The sequence below is a fragment of the Grammomys surdaster genome, unplaced genomic scaffold (assembly GCF_004785775.1).
Source record: "Grammomys surdaster isolate TR1022 unplaced genomic scaffold, NIH_TR_1.0 195, whole genome shotgun sequence".
NCBI lineage: Eukaryota > Metazoa > Chordata > Mammalia > Rodentia > Muridae > Grammomys > Grammomys surdaster.
The window spans coordinates 66,000-90,008 of NW_021604640.1; the positions used below are offsets into that span (position 1 = coordinate 66,000).

The 24,009-nt window shown below is 37.9% G+C and overlaps 1 protein-coding gene across 1 annotated transcript in view; it reads left to right on the plus strand.

Annotated features, from left to right (window-relative positions):
* The window catches only part of LOC114623252 (odorant-binding protein 1b-like), a 38,582-nt gene extending 15,992 nt beyond the window's left edge, over nt 1–22,590 (plus strand). The window contains exons 6-9 of the mRNA XM_028769940.1: nt 11,276–11,427; nt 20,026–20,084; nt 20,902–20,977; nt 22,564–22,590. Coding sequence (XP_028625773.1) covers nt 11,276–11,427; nt 20,026–20,084; nt 20,902–20,977; nt 22,564–22,590 — 314 coding nt within the window. The remainder of the gene's footprint in view (nt 1–11,275; nt 11,428–20,025; nt 20,085–20,901; nt 20,978–22,563) is intronic.
* Nucleotides 22,591–24,009: the final 1,419 nt, after the last annotated feature.

Sequence of the window (24,009 nt, forward strand, 5' to 3'; positions counted from 1 at the left end):
CTGCTTGTGTTTTTTCCCTTTATAAGCCCCCTTCATCTAGAGCTTGGGGGGTCATTCTCCTTCTTGTTCTATCAGGAAGGTTTATAGTTTAAGCTCAAGCTTGAATAAAGACTCTGTGTACTTGCATCAGAGTTGGGGTCCCTGGGGAAAAATTGATAATCATTCATTGTTCAGGGCACCAAAAAGAAACAGTACCAATGGCTAGAAGTAAGAACCTGGCTGACAAAAGGGTGCGAAGGAGGTAGCCTTAAAGGAAACAGCCATCTCTGCATTGCCCATTGTTCTACCTGAATCACCCAGAGCAACAGATATATACAGAAGCAGAAATTAAATGGGCTGGAGGTGATCAACTAAAGGTAAGCTAATATTACCAATCTCTTTAGCAAGAACCATTCTCAGGAAGATCCACAGAGTCACTCACATGGGAGTGAGATGAATAGCAGATGTATTGAAACAATCTAAGGTGACTTTCAAAGATATACAGGACACTCTTAAAGATACAGTGACAAGCTATAGAGCTTGTCAGCTGACCAATACACCCAGCTACCACAAATATCCAGGTTCCTGACTTTGAGGTAAGAGACTGGGGCCTACTGGGAAAATTCATCTTATAAAGGTTAAGCTGGAAAGATATGGCTACAAGTATCTGCTGGTATTTGTGGACACTTTCTTCAGATAGACAGAGGAGTTCTCAACTAAGGTTGAGACAGTAAATCTAGTGGCCAAGGAATTGCTAAAGGAGATAGAGGATCTTATCCAGGAACAGATCTCCTCATATGATAGGGTCAGACAACAGATCAACATTTGTGTCCAAGGTAAGTTAGGATGTAGCAAAATTCATTGGGGCAGATTGGAAATTATATTGTGTATATTGCGTCCAAAGTTCAGGGCAGGTAAAATGAATAAATAAAACAATAAGAGACCTTAAATAAATTATCCTTAGAGACTGGTGGAGACTGGATGATGCTCCTTCCCTTTGCCCTATATCACATAAGACTTTCTTTTTGCCAGATGAAACTCTGATTGTATATGATATCCCAGCCCCCATTGTACCCAGCCTACTGTTGACAGCCATTAAAAAACTAAAAGATGATGATTTAATATTTAGGGTCAGAGCAACCCAATGGGCTCATAAACATGTTTGGTTTAAACTATGTGCCCACTATAAAGCAGGCCTGGCTCCAGAATTGCACAAGTCAAGGAGAATGGGTCTATGTGAGGAGATATCACCAATATGTGCTTAAACCCAGGACCTTACATCATCCTGTTGACCATGCCAATTGCCATCAAAATAGATAAAATCACCACCTGGATGCACTACACTCACAACAGACCTGCTAATTCACTCTGCCCAAATGAAGACTACCTGACTCTGCTGTACTGAAATAGAGGGTACAAAAGAACACCAACCTCTTCAAGTTAAAGTTGACTCAGTCTCAGTCTTGAGTCTGCTGTCCCCACTAACTGTATGTACTGTGTATATTACATCTCCGTTTTTATGAAGACATTTGGGTTAAGAGCTAAATATAATGTTTCTGAAAGAGACTCTATATATAGATGGTCACAGAAAGGTCCAGCTCTAACCCTCCAAACCATATTAGACAGGGTATCTGGCTGGGAAAGCCCCCTTGCCACATCAACTCCTCCACAATTGGACTGTTACCGTAGTTCATCCCAAATAGATTATTCCCCTAGAACACACATGGTGGGCCTGTTTAACAGGACTGACCCTTTGTGTGAATGGGGTGGTTCTTAATTCTTCTACCCCGTATGGGTTCTATATTTTGTTTCAATTAGTACCCCACATGACCTATTATTCAGAAAAAAATGATATTAAGAATCTTAGTAAGACAAATTGAAGGAGACCTTATGAGACAAAAGAAAAAAAACCCTATCTCTTTGACTTTAACATTAATTCTAGTGGTAGAACTAGCCAGGGCCAGCACTGGGATAGCTGTGCTAATATTCCAAGAAAAAAAAATATTATAACAATTTAAAGATAGACATAGATGAAGACACCTAACAATGTAGATTCTCTGGCTAAAGTGGTGTTACAAAACAGACAGAGATTAGACTTAGTCTTCCTGAAATAAGAAGAGCTATGTGTCAACTTACATGAGAAATGCTGCTTTTATGTTAACGATTCTGGAGTCATTCATAAATCATTGGCTAAGGTTGGAAAACCGTAGACATGTGAGAATGAAAAAAACCTAATAGTTGATACCATTCACTATTTGAATCCTTCCACTTGTTAAAAACTCTTATTTCCACCTTCATGGGACCGTTAGTTATTCTTTTACTTCTCCTTACCTTTGGATGTGTACCATAAACAAGTTTTTACAATATATAAAAACAGAGATTGGGGACTATTCAATTAATGATAATGAGATATCACTATCAACAATTTAACATGAACAATCTGGATCTTAAGGATCCCAAGATTGGCCTCCAAAGAAACTAGTAGAGCAAGGAATGAAGTGACTGAGGTGCAGAATAAACTGAATTTTTTTCTTAAAACTCCATTCTAAACACAAACACAATTAGAAGGTGTAATCTGGCACGTCAGTTATGGATGTCTATCAACCTGCTTTTGTTTTAGTGCCCTGAGTATCACAGGACCGTGGTATTCTAAAAATAGCTTGCAAGTACTGGAAGAAATGAGTCAAGCTTTAAGCAGAAGCAAGAGGGTAGTGGGCTTGATTATTGCTGGCATAACAGCTTTAATTAAATTAATTGCTAGCACCATTGCTTCTGCAATTGCTGTGACACAAGAAGTTAAGACAGCTACTTTCATTAATCATTTAGCAAAAAATGTTACTAATGTGTTGAATATACCAGAGGATTTAGATAGACATTTGAAAGAATGGACTGATACTCTTTACCTTATTCAAATTACTGGAAGGAGGTTCAGAATTTAAGAGTAAGGAGCTATCTTGAGTGTCATGCCAAATACTATTGGATTCATGTTAGTTCTACAATTTACAGTGGTAGTCATTATAATTAGGAAGAAGTTTAATGAGATGTGCAGTGTATCTATCATAATTCTAACACCTCTCTGGATGTTTTAACAATACATAGGGAGCTTTATGAATTTCAAGAATGCTGCTCTGCTGTGCTTTGATGTAGTAGATCCTGCATATAAAATTACCCATGGCCTGAGGTCAGTATTTCTATTTTGGCCAAGTTTCAAAAATGGCATATATAGCTTGATCATGGTAGCCCTTTTTGTCCAGGGAATACTTTTATTCTTATCCATTGTGTTAAAGCTTTTCTTCAACAACATCAACATGTTGACAGCCAAGTACACGGCTTGCACCTAAATATGGACCCCCCAGTCAGAGTTATTAAATTAACAGGCTGGCAAGTGGAAGATGGTTAAGATTCTGCACTGAGCCTTATCAACCTAAGACATAAGTACACTATTTTTATAATACATACTCCACAATGGGTTAGGAAGGCATTCTTGTCAGAACAACCTAAGACAGGGTCTGTCTTGTTAATGAAATAGAAAAAGGGGGAGAGGAGGAGAGCCTTTGGGGCTGCTTGACAATAATCTGACATGGGCCAAGGACAAGGAAATAGGGTGCTTGGCAGAAATATGAAACTGGCCAAGGACAAGGAAGTAGGCTTCAGGCAGGAATTGGATATGAGGCTAGAACAAGGAAGTAATTTCAGGCAGGAATCTAAGTCTTAGGCTAGAACAAAAAAGTAATTTCAGACAGGAATCTAAATTTTAGGCTAGAACAAGGAAGTAGGTTTCAGACATGAAAATGACCTTGGGCTAGGACAGGGAAGTAGGCTCAGATACTTTGGCCATCCTGAAAATCCCTTAGAAACTGATCATGGGAGTGTTCATGTAATTAGGTTTTACACCTTTGCTTTTACTTTTACTATTGGTGTTTATGGTCTTGCTTTATCCTCGACTATTTGCATCTATTGTACTGCTAGACCCTCAACCTAGAACTGATACATGTATGTAATCAGAATGGTATAAAAGTATAAAGGAGGAGGGGGAATGGGATAGGGGGTTCCAGGGAGGGGAAATGGAGAAAGGAGATGACATCTGTATTGGAAATAAATAAAATATACAATAAAAAATTAAATATTATAAAAGTAAAACAAAACAAAACAAAAACAAAACAACAACAACAACAACAAAAACCCTCCATTCTAAGTTAAGTTGCCCTTAAAGAGATATGACCAATATAGAGGCAAAAAACCCCAGAAGAACAGATTCCTCCTCGTCCTCCAAACTCTATTTAAGCTGTTGCTTTTGGAGAAATCTATTGTCTAGAAGTGATATGGCCACCACCCTGGGGATTCCCCCAACAGGGAGTAATTGGGACCCAAGGGGATCCAGGAACTCCCTCAAGGCCAGTGGTAGAAACCTTCCAGTCTGTGCCTCGGCTAGAGAAGTCCTAGGGCATCAGCTCTGCACCCAATCCCACAAAACACAGAGATGCTGGACTCCAACGAGCTCTAACATGTCCAGGATTATAGGTGAATAGGCCGCGACACCCCACTCCAAGCACGGAGTAATTGGGACCCGAGGGGACCCAGGAACTCACTAAAGGCCAGTGGCTCAGTACTCTTCTGGTCTGCGCCTGTGCTTGGAGCAGTTCTAGGGTACCAGCTCTGCACCCAATGCCCCAAAACCCAGAGGAGGCTGGATTGCCAAGGGCTCTGACATGCACAGGAACATAGGATAATAGGATCATAGGATCTCAGGTACTCAAGTACACCAGGATTTCAGGATCCCAGAAGAAGCCTGACTCCCAGGAGCTATCACACCCAGAATCTCAGAATCACCGGATCACAGAGGCAACTGGACTCTGAGGAGTTGTGCCACAACCAAGATAAGAGGACAGAAATGCTCCAATCAGAGACAGTGAGGGAAGGTAGCACTAGAAATAATCAGATGGCAAAAGGCAAGCAGAAGAATATAAGCAACAGAAACCAAGGTTATTTGGCATCATCAGAACCTAGCTCTCCCACCATAGAAAGTGCTAAATACCCCATGACACCAGAAAAGCAAGATTTAGATTTAAAATCACTTCTCATGATGATGAAAGAGGAAATAAAGAAAGAAATTAAAGACTTTTTAAGAATTTAATGAAAATAAAGACACATCATACCAAAACCTGTGGGAAACAATGAAAGCAGTGCTAAGAGGAAAACTCATAGCTCTAAGAGCCTACAAAAAAGATACTGGAGAGATTATACACTAGCAACTTGACAGCACACCTGAAAGCTCTAGAACAAAACGGAGGTAATACACACAAGAGAAGTACAGGACAGGAATTAATCAGACTCAGGGCTGAAATCAACCAAGTAGAAACAAAAAGAACTATACAAGGAATCAACAAAACCAGGAACTGGTTCGTTCAGAAAATCAACAAGATAGATAAACTCTTAGCCATACTAACCAGAGGACACAGAGACGGTATCCAAATTAATAAAATCAGAACTGAAAAGGAAGACATAACAGAAACTGAGGAAATTTAAAAAAAAAATCATCAGATCCTACTACAAAAGCCTATACTCAACAAAACTGAAAAATCTGGATGAAATGGACAACTTCCTAGACAGATACCAGGTAACAAAGTTAAATGAGGATCAGATAAACCATCTAAATAGTCCTATAACCCCTAAAGAAATAGCAGCAGTCATTAATAGTCTTCCTACCAAAAAAAGGCCCAGGACCAGATAGTTTTAGTGCAGAATTTTATCAGTCCTTCCAAGAAGACCTAAAACCAATTCTCTATAAACTATTCCACAAAATAGAAACAGAAGGAGCACTAAGCAATTTCTTTTATGAAACCACAATTACGCTCATACCTAAACCAAACAAACACCCAACAGTGAAGTAGAATTTTAGACCAATCTTCTTTCTGAACATCAATGCAAAAATACTCAATAAAATTCTAGCAAAACAAATCCAAAAACAAATCAAAACTATCATCCATCATGATCAAGGCTTTATCCCAGAAATGCAAGGATGTTTCAATATACAGAAATCCATCAAAGTAATATAGTATATAAACAAAGTCAAAGAAAAAATCACATGATCATCTCACTAGATGATCATGATGAGAAAGTATATAACAAAATTCAACACCACTTCATGGTAAAAGTCTTAGAAAGATCAGAAATCCAAAGCCCATACCTAAACATAGTAAAAGCAATATACAGTGGATAAGAAGGCTGAGAAAGAAATTAGGGACATGGCTTCCTTCAAAATAGTCACAAATAATATAAAATACTTTGGTGTGAATCTAACCAAGCAAGTGACAGATCTATATGACAACAACTTCAAGTCTAAAGAAAGAAATCGAAGAAGATTTCAGAAGATGGAAAGATCTTTCATGCTCATGGATTGGTATGATTAATATAGTAAATATGGCCCTCTTGCCAAGAGCAATCTACAGATTCAATGCAACCCCCATCAAAATTCCAACTCAATTGCTCAGAGTTAGAAAAAACAATTGTCAAATTCATTTGGAATAACAAAAAACCCAGGATATCAAAAACTATTCTCAACAGTTAAAGAACTTCTGGAGGAATCACCATCCCTGACCTCAAGCTATACTACAGAGCAATAGTGATAAAAACTGCGTGGCATTGGTACAGAGAGAGGCAAGAAGATCAATGGAATAGAATTGAAGACTCGGAAATGATCCCACACACCTATGACCAATTATTCTTTGACAAAGGTGTTAAAACCATTCGGTGGAGAAAGACAGCATTTTTCAACAGATGGTGCTGGTTGAACTGGAGGTCAACATGTAGAAAAATGTAAATCAATCCATTCTTATCTCCTTGTACAAAGCTCAAGTCCAAGTGGATCAAGGAACTCCACATAAAACCGACACATTGAATCTAATAGAAGAAAAAGTGGAGAAGAGCCTCGAACACACAGGCATAGGGAAAAGTTGCTAAACAGGACACCAATGGCTTATGCTCTAAGATCAAGAACTGACAAATGGGACCTCATAAAATTGCAAAGCTTCTGTAAGGCAAAGGATACTGTCAATAGGACAAAACGGCAACCAACAGATTGGGAAAATATCTTTACCAATCCTCCATCTGATAGAGGCCTAACATCCAAAATATAAAAAGAACTCAATAAATTAGATTCCAGACAATCAAATAACCCTATTAAAATGAGATTCAGAGCTAAACAAAGAGTTTTCAACTGAGGAATACCGAATGGCCAAAAATCACCTAAAGAAATGTTCAACATCTTTAGTCATCAGGGAAATGCAAATCAAAACAACCCTGAGATTCTACCTCACACCAGTCAGAATGGCTAAGATTAAAAACTCTGATGACAGCATATGTTGACGAGGATATGGAGAAAGAGGAACACTTCTCCACTGTTGGTAGGATTGTAAGCTGGTACACCTACTCTGGAAATCAGTCTGGCAGTTCCTCAGAAAATTGGACATAGTTACCTGAGGATCCAGCAATACCACTCATGGGCGTATACCTAAAAGATGCTCCAACATATAACAAGGACACATGCTCCACTATGTTCATAGAAGATTTATTTATAATAGCCAAAAGCTAGAAAGAATCTAGATGTCCTTCAACAGAAGAATGGATGCAGAAAATATGGTACATTTACACAGTGGAGTGCTACTCAGCTATTAAAATAATGAATTCATGAGATTCTTAGGTAAATGGATGGACCTAGAAAATATCATCCTGAGTAAGGTAACCCAATCACAACAGAACATACATGGTATGTACTCATTCATAAGTGGATATTAGCCCTAAATCTCAGAATTCCCAAGACATAACTCACAGACCACATGAAGCCCAAGTAGAAGAAAGTCCAAAGTGTGGGTGCTTTGGTCCTTCTTAGAAGGAGTAACAAAAGACTCACAGGAGCAAATAGGAGACAATGTATGGAGCAGAGACTGGAGGAAGGACTGTTTAGAGACTGTGCCACCTGGGAATCCATCCTTTACACAGTCACCAAATCCAGACACTACTGTGGATGCCAAAAAGTGCATACTGCCCAGAGCTTGATATAGCTGTCTCCTGAGAGGCTCTGCCAGAGCCTGACATATACAGAGGCAGATGCTCACAGCTAACCATTGAACTGATGACAAGGTCCCCAATGGAGGAGTTAGAGAGAAGACTGAAGGAGTTGAAGGGGCTTGAGGTCCATGGGGAGAGCAACAATACCGACCAACCAGAGCTCCCAGGGTCTAAACAGCTAGCCTGGGAACACACATGGAGTAACCCATGGCTCCTGCTGTGTATGTAGTGGAGGATGGCCTTGTTGGGCATCAGTGGGAGAGGAGTGCCTTGGTCTCTTGAAGGCTGAATGCCCCAATGAGGGGGAATTCAAGGGAGGGTAGGTGGGAGTGAGTGAATGGGTGGGGCACACCCTCATAGAAATAGGAGGAAGGAGAATGGGATAAGGGGTTTCTGGTGGGCACAATGAGGAAAGGGGATAACATCTGAAATGTAGATAAAGTTTACAATAATAAAAAAAAAGAAAAATAGACAAACAAACAAAAACAGTTAATGGAACTGGCTATCAGAGTTGAGCATTTGAGATTTTTTGTCAGCAATTGAACATTACCCATATTACTGGGATTCCTTATAATTGTCAAGAACAAGAAAATTTTGGATGGGCCCTTGGAACTTTAAACCAATATCTTCATAAAATACAAAAGGGTTATATATATCCCCATACACCAAAAATTTATAAATCATATTCTTTTATTTTAATTTTTTTTAAAAGTTGAATGACAAGGAACTTTGTGCTGAGTGTCTATGGCACTCTACAACTAGGCATACTTAAGCATAGGTGAAAGGAAAGGATTCACCTACTAGCATAAGTCATGATCTGAATCAGGGATTTAATATGGGGAAGAGGGCATGTTTGTGTTTTTCTGCAGGATGCTGAAGGAGCATGGTGACTGCCAGAGCAAGTTATGAGACACGTTGATGCCAGGACAAAGAATGATGCTGATCTGTGAGCTTGCTGATTTCCCTGACACTGGTGACTGGGAAGCTTTATTGGACGTATGTTCCTGACCCATCACTGCTTACCTATACCCCTGATGGGACAAGCTGCCTTGCCTCAAGTTTTAGACCCTGTTGAACAGAGAATCAATGAGAGAAGTTATAATGACTCTTGTATTGTTATTCAATGTTACAATTTATTCTGACTCAATCATGGACTGGTCTAGAAATCAATCCAACTCTGAAAATAACAGTCTTCATTAGTACTTGTGTTGAGGCTCTTTTAATTGTCAAGTTAAAAATACTTTTGTTTCTTCTACAGTATTTAATGTAAGATGCATTGATTGCACATTTTCTAATTGTGTTAGTGTGTTGAAATCTGGCATTTCAGTTATGAATGTCTATGAACCACCTTTTGTTTTATTGCCCTGAGTATCACAAAAACTTTGTCTTATGAATACCGATGTAAAAATGCTTAATAATAGCCCAGATATTTTGGTCAACCTGATAAGCCCTTAGAAACAGTGATCACAGGAGTGTTCATGGAATTTTGTTTATTGCCTTTCCTGTTCTTTGACTATTTGTGTTTATTTTCTTGCTTGTTCCATTTCTATTTGCATCTATGGTACTGTTAGTTTCTCAAACTAGAACTGACCTCAATACTTGCATGCAATTAAAATAGTAGAGGAGGGGGGATGGGATAGGGGGTTCTAGGGAGGGGAAATGGGAAAAGGGGATGGTATCTAAAATGTAAATAAATAAAATTTCCAATAAAAGCAATTTTACCTTAAAAAAGAGAAAGAAAGAAAAAAGAAAGAAAGAAAGATAGAAAGAAAGGAAGAAAAGAAGGAAGGAAGAAAAAACTCTTGCATGTACTTGCATTGGAGTTATGGATCCTGGTGGTCTTTTGTGGGGTCTCATGAACTGAGCACAACAGATCATGTTTCAACATTTTTATCATTTTAGTTTCATGAGAGATTATACTTCATCCAATAATGTGTTTTCATGTTAATCATGTTGACCTGGCTTCAATGCCATCTCCTATATAATATAATTGATGTCAGATATATACCTGTCAATCCTTTGGTGGGGTAATGGAAATTGGAGGATGTTCCAGTCTTGTTAAAACGCTAAATGAATATATTTGAGAAGCTTCAGTAAAATGTACTATGTTATAAACCAGCTGGATGGTTTCTCATGTTTGACAAAGGAGGATAGGCCCTTGAGATGCATGTGAGGTAAACACAAAATTAATGATTATTAAAAATGTGTGTAAGCTACAGGAAAGAAAACAGACAATAGGGGCAGTTAATATTCCTTGTCTAATTATTCACTGTCTTGATAAATTAAAACTTCACATTTCATTTTTTCCTGACACAATTATATTCACTAATTTTCTTATTGAAACAGTTTAAATATACAGGCCAATGTGAAAATACTGCCAAATTATCATGCTAATTAAACTTGTCCTGAAAGTGTTAGTTAAGAAATTACCATTTAGAATACAATGAAATTTTTTATTGGTTTAGGAAAAGGATATTACTAGGTTTTATATTAATGTCTATGATGATATCCTCACACCGTGGATAGCTAACAATTTATCAACCACTAAGAACTATTTTCTATCTGCATTCAAGACACATAGATTGAAAAATACTTGATGCTGCTTCCTACCTCTAGATATAAACTAGCTTTTCCTAGGAATAGCATCATTATTAGTTTTCCAATACAGAAAGATCAACCTTGAATCGATGCACATACCAATAAGTAAAATGAATTCAGGTTATATGTGTGTATTTATACATACACATAAGAAAGATCCTACATAGATAATTAGATTATGTATGTAAGAATAATGACCAAAATAGAGGCTATGAAGTTGATAGTGGGTGTGTATGTAAGAGGAATTGAAGGAAACCTAGCTTACATGGGCTGGGTAAAGGAAGTGATGAAGTTCTATTTCAATTAGTATATAAAGTTCTTTAAAGTAGCATCTGATATGCCTTAATTCTTCTTATTACACATGCATACATAGATGCATATACACATTCACAGGCACATGGATCCACACACATTACTCAGTTTGCTTTTATCTATATATGATTTCAGGGTTGAACACGTGGTAATGAATAACCACTTAAGAGTCTCATCTCTGAAGAAGAAAATAAATTCTACACTTCTCTGCATTCTTAATTGCCTATAGTTCATTCCGTATGCATGGAGTTCCATGAGATTTTTTTTCTTTCCAAAGTAGCATCTCTGTTTGTATTGTTTCTGCTCTGATACTGTTTAGGAAATTGTAATATTGAAAAACTCATGGGTGATGCTTTCCTGACCATTGTAGGAGAAAATCTCATAACAGATCTCCTGAGTCAATTTGAGAAAGAGCAATATGAGGACAACACAAGAGATACTGGAGGAAAGAGGGGGAAGAGGGTTGATAAGGTAATTATATTTTGATTAAAATTCAAATTAAATTACAATAAAATATACCTTGATCTGGGTCACCACTAGGATGAAATCTTAATGATATCAGGAGCTTTTATCATTCATGCAGTAGTCTCCTTTGCTCTTTCTCCTTTACCATTTTTAGCCCATATAAGACAGAACTACGTCATTCAGTTCTACTGGGACTTATTAAAAACTGAGTAACAAAAAAGGAAGAACAATTAATTTCTATATATATTTGTAACTTGTACACATACTTTATTAATTTATTAAAAGAAATTATTAATCTTTAGAAAATACAGTAGGACCTGATATGTAAAAATACCATAATATGGTAATTCATATTTGAGTTGAAACACTCTTCTAAATGATGTCTAAGGCGCTAGACTTATATCATTTTACCTTCAGGACAATATGTTATTTCTGGATGATTTATTTTTATTATTCCATTTTTCTTTATATTATTTTTCTACTTGAGCAGTTTATTCATTTTTATTTTGATTAAATATTTTCAGGATTGCATATGACGTTTTCATGCATAGTTTTAATTAAGCATTTCCCTTCCACCTGCTTTTATACATTCTTTTCCCTTGGGAATAGATTCTGCCAGTAATTGGTCTATCAAAATAAAAATACAGAGACAAGCAGAAATCGAAGATGATATGGAAAAATTCAGTGAGTGAACTATGGGAAAGTAAAAACTTAATAGAAAGAAAACATGCAAAATAGGGAGAATATCTTTGCTTCTTCATGTATATAAAGTCATGTTTCCCATGGGAGGTGCTGCCTAAGACTTTCTTCATCTAGTCAGGTTTAGTCTAAGTTTAGCTATCGGTATCAAAGCAGGCTCTGAGGATGCAATGTGTCCTTAGATAAGAATCTTTGATGTCAACACTCTGGGTATATTTACTCAGTGAACTTGAAATTTATAGGTGCCTTGTTAGTTTATTGCCGCAATCAGGACCAAAATAAGCCCCTAATACTCATTTCTGTTAAGGTTAGTATAAATCGAAATAAAATATAAACAGATGTAGAAACACAGTACAGACTTTGTTTAATTTGACAACTTAGGAACACTTGGTGAACTGCTGTCATTGTTTTGTGAAGCATAGAGACAGAAGGAAGTATATTCATATTTGTGGATTTATACCTAGGAACTTTAGATGAAGAAAAAAGATGTGAGCAAAGATACCATGAAAGGTTACAGTGACCATATTTACGGTGATGCTAAGGATAGGGAGGTTAGTGCAGGATAAATATGTTATAAAAATGAAAACAAAATCAGATATAGATATAGATATATAGATATAGATATAGATGATATAGATATAGATATATACACAAATAAACATACACATACATACATTCATACACACACACACACACACACACACACACACACACACATATATATATATTATATATATGGCTAAGGTTCCAAATGAGGATGAATGAGACATCATTTAATTTAATAGGTGAGGAGGCAAGAGTGATATAACAACAAAGTCATTTTATCAAGCATCATGGGATCATACTGCGTATTTTATACTTACCTAGTTTATTATTTTGTATTTATATTTTATATTTATCTAAAATTATTCATAGCACACACATACACACACACACACACACACACACACACACACACACACACACATATATCATCACATCCAGGAAAGAGCAGCACTGTGATTAAGAATGGTCAGCCATGAAGCCATATAAAACCATATATACACAAACAAGAAGGTGGTACTACTCAATTACTGTGTGCATGTATGTATGTATGTATGTATGTATGTATGTATGTACATATGTATTTGTGTGTGTTTCAGAGTAGAAGCTGCAACACACATACATACATGGAGCAAAAAAGGAATGAAAACGATACAATTTGATGATAATTGAAAACAGGAAAATATATTAAATCAGCCCCTGGTATGTAAAGAATACAGTTAATGTCTGACATTTAAGTTGGGAATTTCTTTCTAATATAACAGAGCCCTGGACTAGAGTTAGGGGAATTATTTAAGTTTTCACAATGGGAATCTTTTTGTCAGGATTGGTAATGTAGTGTACGTAGTACAAAGCCATTACATGCACTCAGCATATAACTTAAGTGCCAGGTATGAACCAAGCCATTCTTCTGAGGAGTGAAATTTTTATTGGCTGTTATGTTTTCTTCTATAACTACCTGCTACTTGTTCATGTGTCTAATCTTCTCATTCCTCAAATCCATGATATTTTCTTCTCACCAACATGTTCTATTTCATTTCCCTTCTTCAAACTAACCTGTGACTTTGCAACTTAGTAAAATGTCATTATACATCTCTCATCTCCTGGACTAACTGAAGAGAATGCGAAGATGAAGAATGAGAATGAGGGTTAAATGTAGCAGCCTGTACCCAGTTATAATATAAAATCACTCATGTAACTTTGGGGGAAAACTGGAGCCTTGGACTTTAAACATTTTTACATTCAGGACAATAAGTTACTTTACTATAATCCATTTGAATTTTTCTCAATATTAATTATGTTATTTTTCTCTTTGGTGATGACTATATTTAGAATTCTGTACATGTTTTAGGATTGTTTAAAATGTTTCCATATGTAGTGTATTAGTCAGGATTCTCTAGAGTCACAGAACTTATGGATAGTCTTTATATAGTAAAGGAATTTGTTATGATGACTTACAGACTGTAGTCCAGCTCCCCAACAATGGTCAGTTGTGAATGGAAGTCTAAGGATCTATTAGTTGTTCAAACTCTCAAGGCTAGTAGATTCCAACAGATATACTGGTAAGTAAATGCAAGCAGGCCAAGAAGAGCAAATCTTCCTTCTTCCAATGTCTTATGTAGGTCTCCAGGAGAAAGTCTGTCCCAGATTAAAGGTGTGCATCACCACGCCTGCATCTGAGACTTGTTTTGTCCCAGGCTGACCTTGAACTCAGAGGTCTCTTTGCCTTAGTCTACTGAGATTCATAGCCACTATACCTCAATATCTCCATGCCAAGATTCAGGTCAGAAACTTGTGTCTCTCCGCCTCAAGATCTGGATCACACATGAACCTTCCAATTCTGGACTATAGTTCATTCTAGATTATAGTCATGTTGACAACCAAGAGTAGCCATAAAATGTAGTTTCAATTGAGTAAATCCCAGATGCCCCTTTTCCCCATTGCCATAACTTTTTTAAAAAATTACTTTTTTATTGTACGTTTTCTTTACCTACATTTCAAATGTTATCCCCCACCTACCCACCCTGGCATTCTGCTACACTGGGACATGAAGCCTTCCAAGGACCAAGGACCCCCCCCCCCTCATTGATGCCAGATAAGGCCATCCTCTGCTACACATGCTTCTGGAGCCATGAGGCCCTCCATGTATATATACTCTTTGGTTTGTGGTTTAGTCCCTGGGAGATCTGGGAGTTCTGGTTGATTGATATTGTTGTTCTTCCTATGGGGTTGCAAACCCCTTCAGCTCCTTCAGTCCTTTCTCTAAATCCTCTATTGGAGACCCCATGATCAGTCCAATGGTTGACTGTGAGCATCTGCCTCTGTATTTTCCAGGCTCTGAAAGAGCCTCTCAGGAGACAGCTATATCAGGCTCCTGTCAGCAAGCACTTCTTGGCAACTGCAATAGTATCTGGGTTTGGTGATCATATATGGGATGGAGCCACAAGTGGGGCAGTCTCTAGGCAGCCTTTCCTTCAGTCTCTGCTCCACACTTTGTCTCCATATTTCCTCCCATGAATATTTTGTTCCCCTTACTAAGAAAGTCTGAAGTATCCACACCTTAATCTTTCTTCTTCTTGAGCTTCACGAGGTCTATGAATTGTATCTTGGGTATTGTGAGCTTTTAGGCTAATATCCACTTATCAGTGAGTGCATACCAGGTGTATTCTTTTGTGACTGAGTTACGTCAGTCAGGATGATATTTACTAGTTCCATTCATTTGCCTAAGAATTTCATGAGGTCATTATTTTTTTTAATATCTAAGTAGTATTCCATTGTGTAAATATACCCCATTTTTTTATCCATTCCTTTGTTGAAGGGCATCTGGGTTCTTTCTAGCTTCAGGTTATTATAAATAAGGCAGCTATGAACATAGTAGAGCATGTATCTTTGTTATATGTTGGAGCATCTTTTGAGTATATGCCTAGGAGTGGTATAATTGGGCCCACAGGTAGTACTATTTCCAATTTTCTGAGGAATCGCCAGACTGATTTTCAGAGTGGTTGTACTAGAATACAGTCCCACCAACAATAGAGGAGTGTTCCTCTTTCTCTATATCCTTGCTAGCTTCTGCTATCACCTGAATTTTTGATCTTAGCCATTCTAATTGGTGTGAGGTAGAATCTCAGGGTTGTTTTGAATTGCATTTCCCTGGTGACTAATGATGATGAACATTTCTTTAGATGCTTCTCAGCCATTTGATATTCCTCAGTTGAGAATTCTTTGTTTAGCTCTAGACTCCATTTTTTAATAGGGTTATTTTGTTCTCTAGAGTCTACCTTTTTGAGTTATTTGTATATATTGGATATTAGCCCTCTATAAGATATAGGATTGATAAGGATCTTTTCCCAATATGTTGGTTGTTGTTTTATCCTATTGACAGTGTCCTTTGTTTTACAGAAGCTTTGCAGTTTTATATGGTGCCATTTCCCAATTCTTGTTCTTAGAGCATAAGCCATTGGTGTTCTGTTGGGGAAATTTCCCCCTGTGCCCATGTGTTCAAGGCTTTTCCCCACTTTTTCCTCTATTAGTTTCAGTTTATCTGGTTTTATATGGAGGTCCTTTTTCCCCTTGGACTTGAGCTTTGCACAAGGAGATAAGAATGGATCGATTTGCATTCTTCTACATGCTGACCGCCAGTTGATCCAGCACCATTTGTTGAAAATGCTGTCTATTTTCCACTGGATGGTTTTAGCTACTTTGCCAAAGATCATGTGACTATAGGTGTGTGGGTTCATTTCTGGGTCTTCAATTCTGTTCTATTGATCTACTTGCCTGTCTCTGTACCAATACCATGTAGTTGCTTTTATTTTAAATCAGTATTGCTCTGTAATGCAGCTTGAGATCTCCTGACCAATTTCACTTATGAATATTGATTCAAAAATACTCAATAAAATTCTCACAAATCGAATCTAAGAACACATCAAAATGATCATCCATCATGATTAAGTAGGCTTTATCCCAGGGATGCAGGGATGGTTCAATATATGGAAATCCATCAATATAATCCATTATATTAAAAAACTGAAAGAAAAATCATAATTGTTTCATTAAATGCTGAGAAAACATTTGATAAAATTCAACACCCTTTCATGATAAAAGTTCAGGAACTTGCAAAGTTCAGGAATTCAAGGCCCATATCTAAACATAGTCAAAGCAATATACAACAGATCAGTAGCCAATGTCAATCTAAATGGAGAGAAGCTTGAAGCAATCCTTACTAAAATCAGGGTCTAGACAAAGCTGCCCACTCTCTCCCTACCTATTCAATACAGTACTGGAAGCCCTAGCCAGATCAACTAGACAATAAAATTTATTTTTTTATCATACATTATATAGAGAGCACTATTTACCCTCCATCCATTTCTCTAAGGTCTCTGTCCCATTTCTGCTCCCCACATGTCCACCCTTCTTTTACCCTTCAGGAAAAAAAGCTTTCCTCCAAGGAATATCAACTGAACACAGAATAGAAAGTTATAATTAGTTTAGGCATAAATCTTCATATCAAAGGTGGAGGAAAAGAGTCCCAAAAGTAGACAAAATATTCAGAGCCTATTTGTACTCCTGATGCTAGGAGTTTCACAAGAGCACCAAGCTATACAATCATATCATATATACAAAGGACCCACACACATATGCACAGACTCATACATTCACTGTAATTATTACTTCAATCTCTGTGCTTCCCTATGTGCCTTGTATAGTTGATTTTTTGGGCCATATTCTTCTGCTGTTCTCACCTTCTGGCTCCTTCAACACTTAATTTCCTTCTTCTGCTGGGGTCTCTGATGTTTGGCTGTGTGTCTCTCCATCTGTTCCCATCAGTTGATAGACAAAGCCTTTTTGATGATGATTGGGCTAAGCACCAATCTATGAGCATATCAGAATAGCATTAGAAATCATTTCATTGACTTTTTTGCCAGTCATGTTTGGTTCTATCCTAGGACTCTGGGCTGTCCAGCCTCTGGTTTCTTCTGGCCATCCAGGCATAGGCTCCCTCTTGTGGCATTGGCTTGCAGATGGACCATATCATTGGTTAACCACTACTACAAGTTCTGTTCCACCATTTCCCAAACACATCGTATGAGCAGGATAAATTGTATACGTAGTGGTTTTGTTGTTTGGTTGTTGTCTCAGTCACACCACTGGAAGACTTGCCTGGGTACAGACAATGGCCAGTTCTGGTTCCTTATCACCAATTACTGGAATCAGCACTAGTGTCATCCTGGTAGATTCCAGGTAGTTTCCAATGTACTACATTTCCAAAACAACTCCCTAACTCCCCCTAATTCCAGTTGACTCTTCTAGTACTCTCTCCCTTCCCATCCCCACCCCTGCCTGATCCAGTTTCCATCACACTATTGCACCTACCCCAAAATGTTGTTAGCTATCAAAATAAAAAGGAAAGATAAAATCTCCTTTAGTTTAGAGCAGGTAAAAAGAGTAGGAGATGGACAGTAGTATTATATTCAATATCCTAAAATCTAAGCATGAAGCAGAATCTAAGTAATATCCAATATTTATAAGCAACAAATATGAATTAAAAATTGATAGTTTTTTGTTCAAACAAAACTGTTATTTAACCTTTCTCTATGTGCCTTGTAAAACATTGGTGCTTCTGAAATAGTAATTGTATGTTTTTTGAAAATTGTACATATCTAACAAACATTCATAAAATTTTAACCCTCATCTACCATCTAATTTCTATTACTCAGGTATCCTCAAACTTCCTTTCTAATTTATGGACATAAATATTTATTTGAATGTTCATGACTATGTGTAGTGAGAGAAAGGAGGATGATAGAGAAATTTATAGCCAACTCTATCCATAGTGTTTCCAATATATATGTAATATATATTCCAGTACAGTGCTGAACTCTTAGTTTTCAATAATTTATAAGTGATTTCATTTGTAGTGGTAAATGAATATGGCTACTTCTATTACTATCAAAAGTTGTTATCTAATCTCATAAGTGTTAAAATGTCATGGAAATTTTAAAGTACACCATTGACAAAAGTGTCAGCATGGATAAAATATGCCCAATGATATAATAGTAACCTTATTATTCTTAGAGGATACTTAAAACTATTTAGTTGGTCTTATGTAGTGAGCTATGGAAGGTAAATCATGACAGGTTCCATAAACATATACAATTCCCAAGATCTTTTTCATAACCCATTGTAATTTCTAATCATACTCTGAATGGTAATTTCTTTGTCAGTACTACTAAAGGGATCATTTAAATACCAGTCTTTGATGGTAGTACTCTCATGATGGCCAGGAATAATCGTCCTGCATTGAATTGCACAATAAATTCTACTCTTTTTCAGACATGTTCTCATAAAAGCCTTATGCTTTACAAATATGACAGTTTTTCAAGTTAACAATGCCCAAGGATCCTCTTTTCTCTGCCTTCCCAGCAAAATGAACATGAAGAAAACAAATAATTCCATTAAAAATGGATTATAGAACTAAAACTAGTGTTCTCAGAAAATGAAACACAAATGGCTGAGAAACGTTAGAAAGTGTTCAACATCCTCAATCACCAGGGAAATAAAATTACAACATTTTAGAGATTTTTGTCTTACACCAGTCAGAATCAATAAGATCAATAAAAGAAGTGATAACCCATGCTGGTCAGGATGCAGGGGAAGGGCTACTCTTCTTCATTGTTGGTGGATGTGAACATTAGCACATCTATTGTACTGTTCAGTCTTTGCCTCCAGGCCTATCGAAGCACGATCAGCTTGATATCAGTCTGGTGAACCCTGAGAGCAGAAGAGGAGTAGAAGCAGGAGTAGAACAGCTAAGAAGGAAAGATACCTTAGGCAGCTGTGAGCACTGCAAGAACAGGCTTGCAGGAGACAGCTTCAGAGAGACTGCTCATTTAATGGGGAAAATAAAGCCTACCCAATCTTTGGGGGAATTGGTAGGGGTTTTTGGGTGAGGACACATCACTTGCTTGGGCTAGGGCACTGGGTATGCCTCATTTTCACAAGGAGGAATTCCACCAGCTGTTGGATATGACCTTATGAGAATAGAGAAATTTAACCTCCCTATTGGGCTACATGACCTTCTTTGTGATAGAAGGTGGTGGAGCAAGTCTACATACACCAGGACATGTAGGCTGGAGGGAGAGGGGAGAGTTATCCTAGTCCTGTTGATCTCAAGATGAGATTTCTGAGGTTTGGAAACACCTCAGTCCCACTCTTGGTCTGGGTCTGTTTCTTTCAGTCCCAAATCTCCCTGGCCCCAAATTTATCTCTTTTTGTTTTCTTAGCCTCTAAGTTGGGAATAGTTTGGTACTGAACCAAAACCGGGTTGGTAGTGACTTTGGAAATGTTGCTTATTTGCTGTTTTAGAAATTGTGTGAAACAGAGAACCAAGGGGAAGAAGGTCCCAGTGGACTCTATGGAGCCAGGTAAGTGAAGAATCCAAGATACCAGAGGGTTTGAGTGTCATGCTGTGGGGCATAGTAGCTTGGAGATTTCACTGAAAATCTTTAAGTACCTGGAAACTTTGTTTTAGTAGCTTTGATTCATTAACATAGAAACAGCATTCCTCCTTCAGTAAAATACAAGTTCCTCCCTGCTCAGTGTCAGCACATTGAGAGTTCTATCTTGTATGACAATCCAACAAGGGAGGTTATCTCATGATGGAAGGACGTAGAGGCCATGGCCTGGTCAATCATGTTGTGAAGTCATCAGCCAGGTGTTGTGTCTGTGCCAGGGTTATCCCAGATGTCCCATTGCTCCTGCTGAGATAGCCAGGACAACAAGCAGGGACATGAAGATCTGCCCCTTTCTCTGGACCCTTCGTAGCTGCCAGGCAATTTACTCAAGCTTGTATAGGTAGATCTGTAGGGTAATCATTACTGGAGTGCAAAAGCATGGGCAGATGAGTTAATGCAGGGACTGAGGGTGTTATCGCACCAGAGAAGAGCATCGAGGGGGATGAGGTAAACATATATTGGGTGGTAACAATGATGTTACCAGAATATGCAGGGTAAGACTTAAAATAGGGCACTAGGAGGCATAGAGGGAAGGATAGATTAAAAGGTGGAATGTTTTGCAACTTTTGCGTAAGTAAGGGTCCATGGAGTTCATGAATGGAAATATTAATTGGAACAGCTGCTAACAATAGCTGGAAAAAGGAGGCCCAGGAAAAGCACTGGGCAGAATTGGTATGAGTTGTTAGGAGAAGGAGGCTACTCATATACTACATGAATTGTAACCTAGAAAGAGTGACTCTGATCTCCTTGGTGACTTTGATATCCTGGTCATGCTTGGATGTAAATGGAAGTGGCTATTCCGAGTAAGAGGGTGTACTCATGGAAGAGCAGAGGGGATAGTGGATTAGTGTGTAGTTTTACAAAGGATCTTGATAATCAGGGAAGCAAACTAACAGCATATATTGTCTGAAAAAAGATTAAAGGGTCTATTGACTTCTTTGAGGGCTAAAGAAATAGCATATAGTTCCTCATATTGGTGTTAGTGATGGGGCAAGACTCTGAGTTGAATAATGGGGGCTTCATCCTTGGGAGAGTAGTATGTTATTGCTGCAGCTCCCCTATTTTCTCCACCAGTAAGTACTGAGGGAGACCTCAGTAATGAGTTCTTTGCAAAAAGCCACTGGTATTGCCACTGTAATCGAGGTAGAAGAGAAACCCATCTTTCTTTAGGGTAATCATTATCACTTTATCTCAGGAATATTATTAGGCTAATAGCAAAGCAGTGGTGATTTTTGGTGATTTGAATAGGTTTGTCATTGTAAAGGTAGGGTTTTGTTGTCTTAAAATGCTAAAGCTACACCAGTGTGACACACATAGTCTCTTGTTTTCTTTTCAAGTAACTTATCTGTTTGCAGGCTGCCATGTTTCCTGTCATGATGATAATGGAATTAAATTCTGGAACTATAAGCCTGCTTTTGTTTGGAGGAATGTGGATTTGGGATGTTGGAAAGCAGTGGAACATTTTAAGTGAGGCTTAATGAGTCATAGTAGTAGAAGTATAGAAGAGAGTGATTCTGGGGGTGATTTGAACTGTTAGGGCTTGGGTCAGGTGGTTTCAGAGGAGAATTTTAGTCTGTTGCCTAGAGATAGTTCTTGTGATATTTTGCTGAAGAATATGGTTGCATTTATCCTTGTTTGAAGAGGCTTCCCGAGGCTAAAGTGAAGAGATTTAGATTAATTGAATCGAGGAATGAAAAGTCTTTGTCCTGTGGTCTATTCTTATGAAGAATGTTTTGAGAAAACATAGCAAGCTTCGAGAATGGAAAAAAATACAAAATATATGATTCAAGGATTAAAGGGGCACCAGGAAGTAAAATAGAGCTAAATCCCTTATTTAAGGATATTAAATGGAATTAACGGGGTGGTGATCTTGGACCAAGAGCCTACCCAGCTAAGTTTATTTATGCACTTGAAGTTGAACATAGCATAGTTATATCATGTTAGGCATTATTATAGGCTGTTTATTGTTTTAATTTGACCATAAGGAGGTATGATTTTGTGTTGACATAGGGATGGATTATGAAGGCTAGTCTCTGTTGTCAACTTGACTGTATCAGAAATGAACTACAATTTCGAACTTATAAAGGAGTTAGATGTCAGACATGGAGATGCTTAGTTTGAAGTTCACCCAGCTTGATTTTAGTCTTGATTTTGTCCAGAATTTAATCATTGTGCTACCATTCCTATGTTTTACAACAATATTGTATATCCTGTGTCATGATATATTGGAAGTACGTGATCTGCTTTTTATTTATATTTTATAGGTGATTATAGTTAGGAGATTAAATGAATCTTAGAAGAGACTTTGAACTTTCAAACATTGTTGAGACTGTGATAGATGATGGGGACTTTTGAAGTTGGACTAAATTCATTTTGCTTTATCTTATAGATACTAGCCTATGGGCCCGAGGAGTGAAATGTGGTAGTTTGAATAGCATTGGACCCCATGTACTCATGTGTGTGTAGAGTACTGGTGGGGAGAGAGAGCCATGGTACAAATCAATTAAGGTTTGCCAAAAAGCTTTGGAGTAAGGTAAGAGTTAAGGGTTGAAGGAAAGAAAGGGTGGATTTAAGAGGGCATATTGAGGTTAGGGAGATTTTATTTCTGAGAATGTGATGGGCAGAATAAGCTGTATTTTGTGAAGAGATATTTTAAGTTATGAGGAAGATAGGATAGGTATTAATTGATAAGGATCAAATTGGGAGGTGAAGATGGAGGAAGAGTCTCTCCACACCAAGATTTCATCCATATAATTATAACTGTGTAGACCTTTGTCTAAGAAGTGCCTTAATGCTGTGGCAGTATTCTCCTGGAAGATGGTGGAACTGTGCAACAGCTTATATGAGGACTCCCCACTCCTATCATAAGGCACACCAGAGCTGTTAATGGGGGGGGGTATTGAGAATCCAAAACATTGGCAATCCCACAAATGGGGAGGGATAGAGGAAAAGCATTCTTCAATGTCTATTGCTAAGAGAGGGAATTTGGCAGGAATGGAAGAGACAAGGTGCCAAGTCTGGCTTGATTGTAAGACTCTCAACCCTTGGTCAATGGTACTTACTTCAAGATGCCCTGATGAGACACTGAGACACAGAGTGATGCAAAAGCAAGAGGTTTATTTCCCAGCATGTTGGGTTGACCTTCAATTAGTTCCTCAAGGGGAGTGACCAGAAGGTGACCCCAAATGGCTATTACAAGAAGTTTTTATCCTTCTTAAGGGCACAGGTTACATCAGCAAGGTTACAGTTCAAACTTATTGGTTAACAAGCATGACACACATTTGAACTCTACCTGGGACTTTCCAGAGGGTAGGTGACTATCAGTCAATACATTTTGAAAATTTTAACTCAAGAATGTTCTTGTGGGCGGAGAATGGAACTTGGCCTAGCCTTGACACCAGGCAGGAGGAGGAAGCTGTAAGGATGGTGTGGAACTGGAAAAGCCCTTAGGGTCTCTCATGGCCATGTAAGGGACAGTATGACATGGTTTCCTGCCCCTGCAACAGAACCAGCAGGACTAGGCCTCCAAGAGTGTTGATAGGTACTATGTGAGTAAGGCTTGTTTGAATAATAGTATGCATATTTTCATGTTCTTCCTTCAAGGAGTGTCGTCTCTGCTAAGATTAATGTCTCCATGATAATCAGAGACAGCATAAGTCTTAAGTCTGGAAGGTGAGGTGCTTCTATTTTTCAGCAAAATGCAAACTGCTGTGACCATCAGGATAGCCTTTAAGGCTATGGGAAAGTGCTAAAAATATATAATTTTTTAACTATACAAAATATAAGGATGCAATATGAATTATATAAGGAGCTTCACAGATCTAAAGGAACAGAG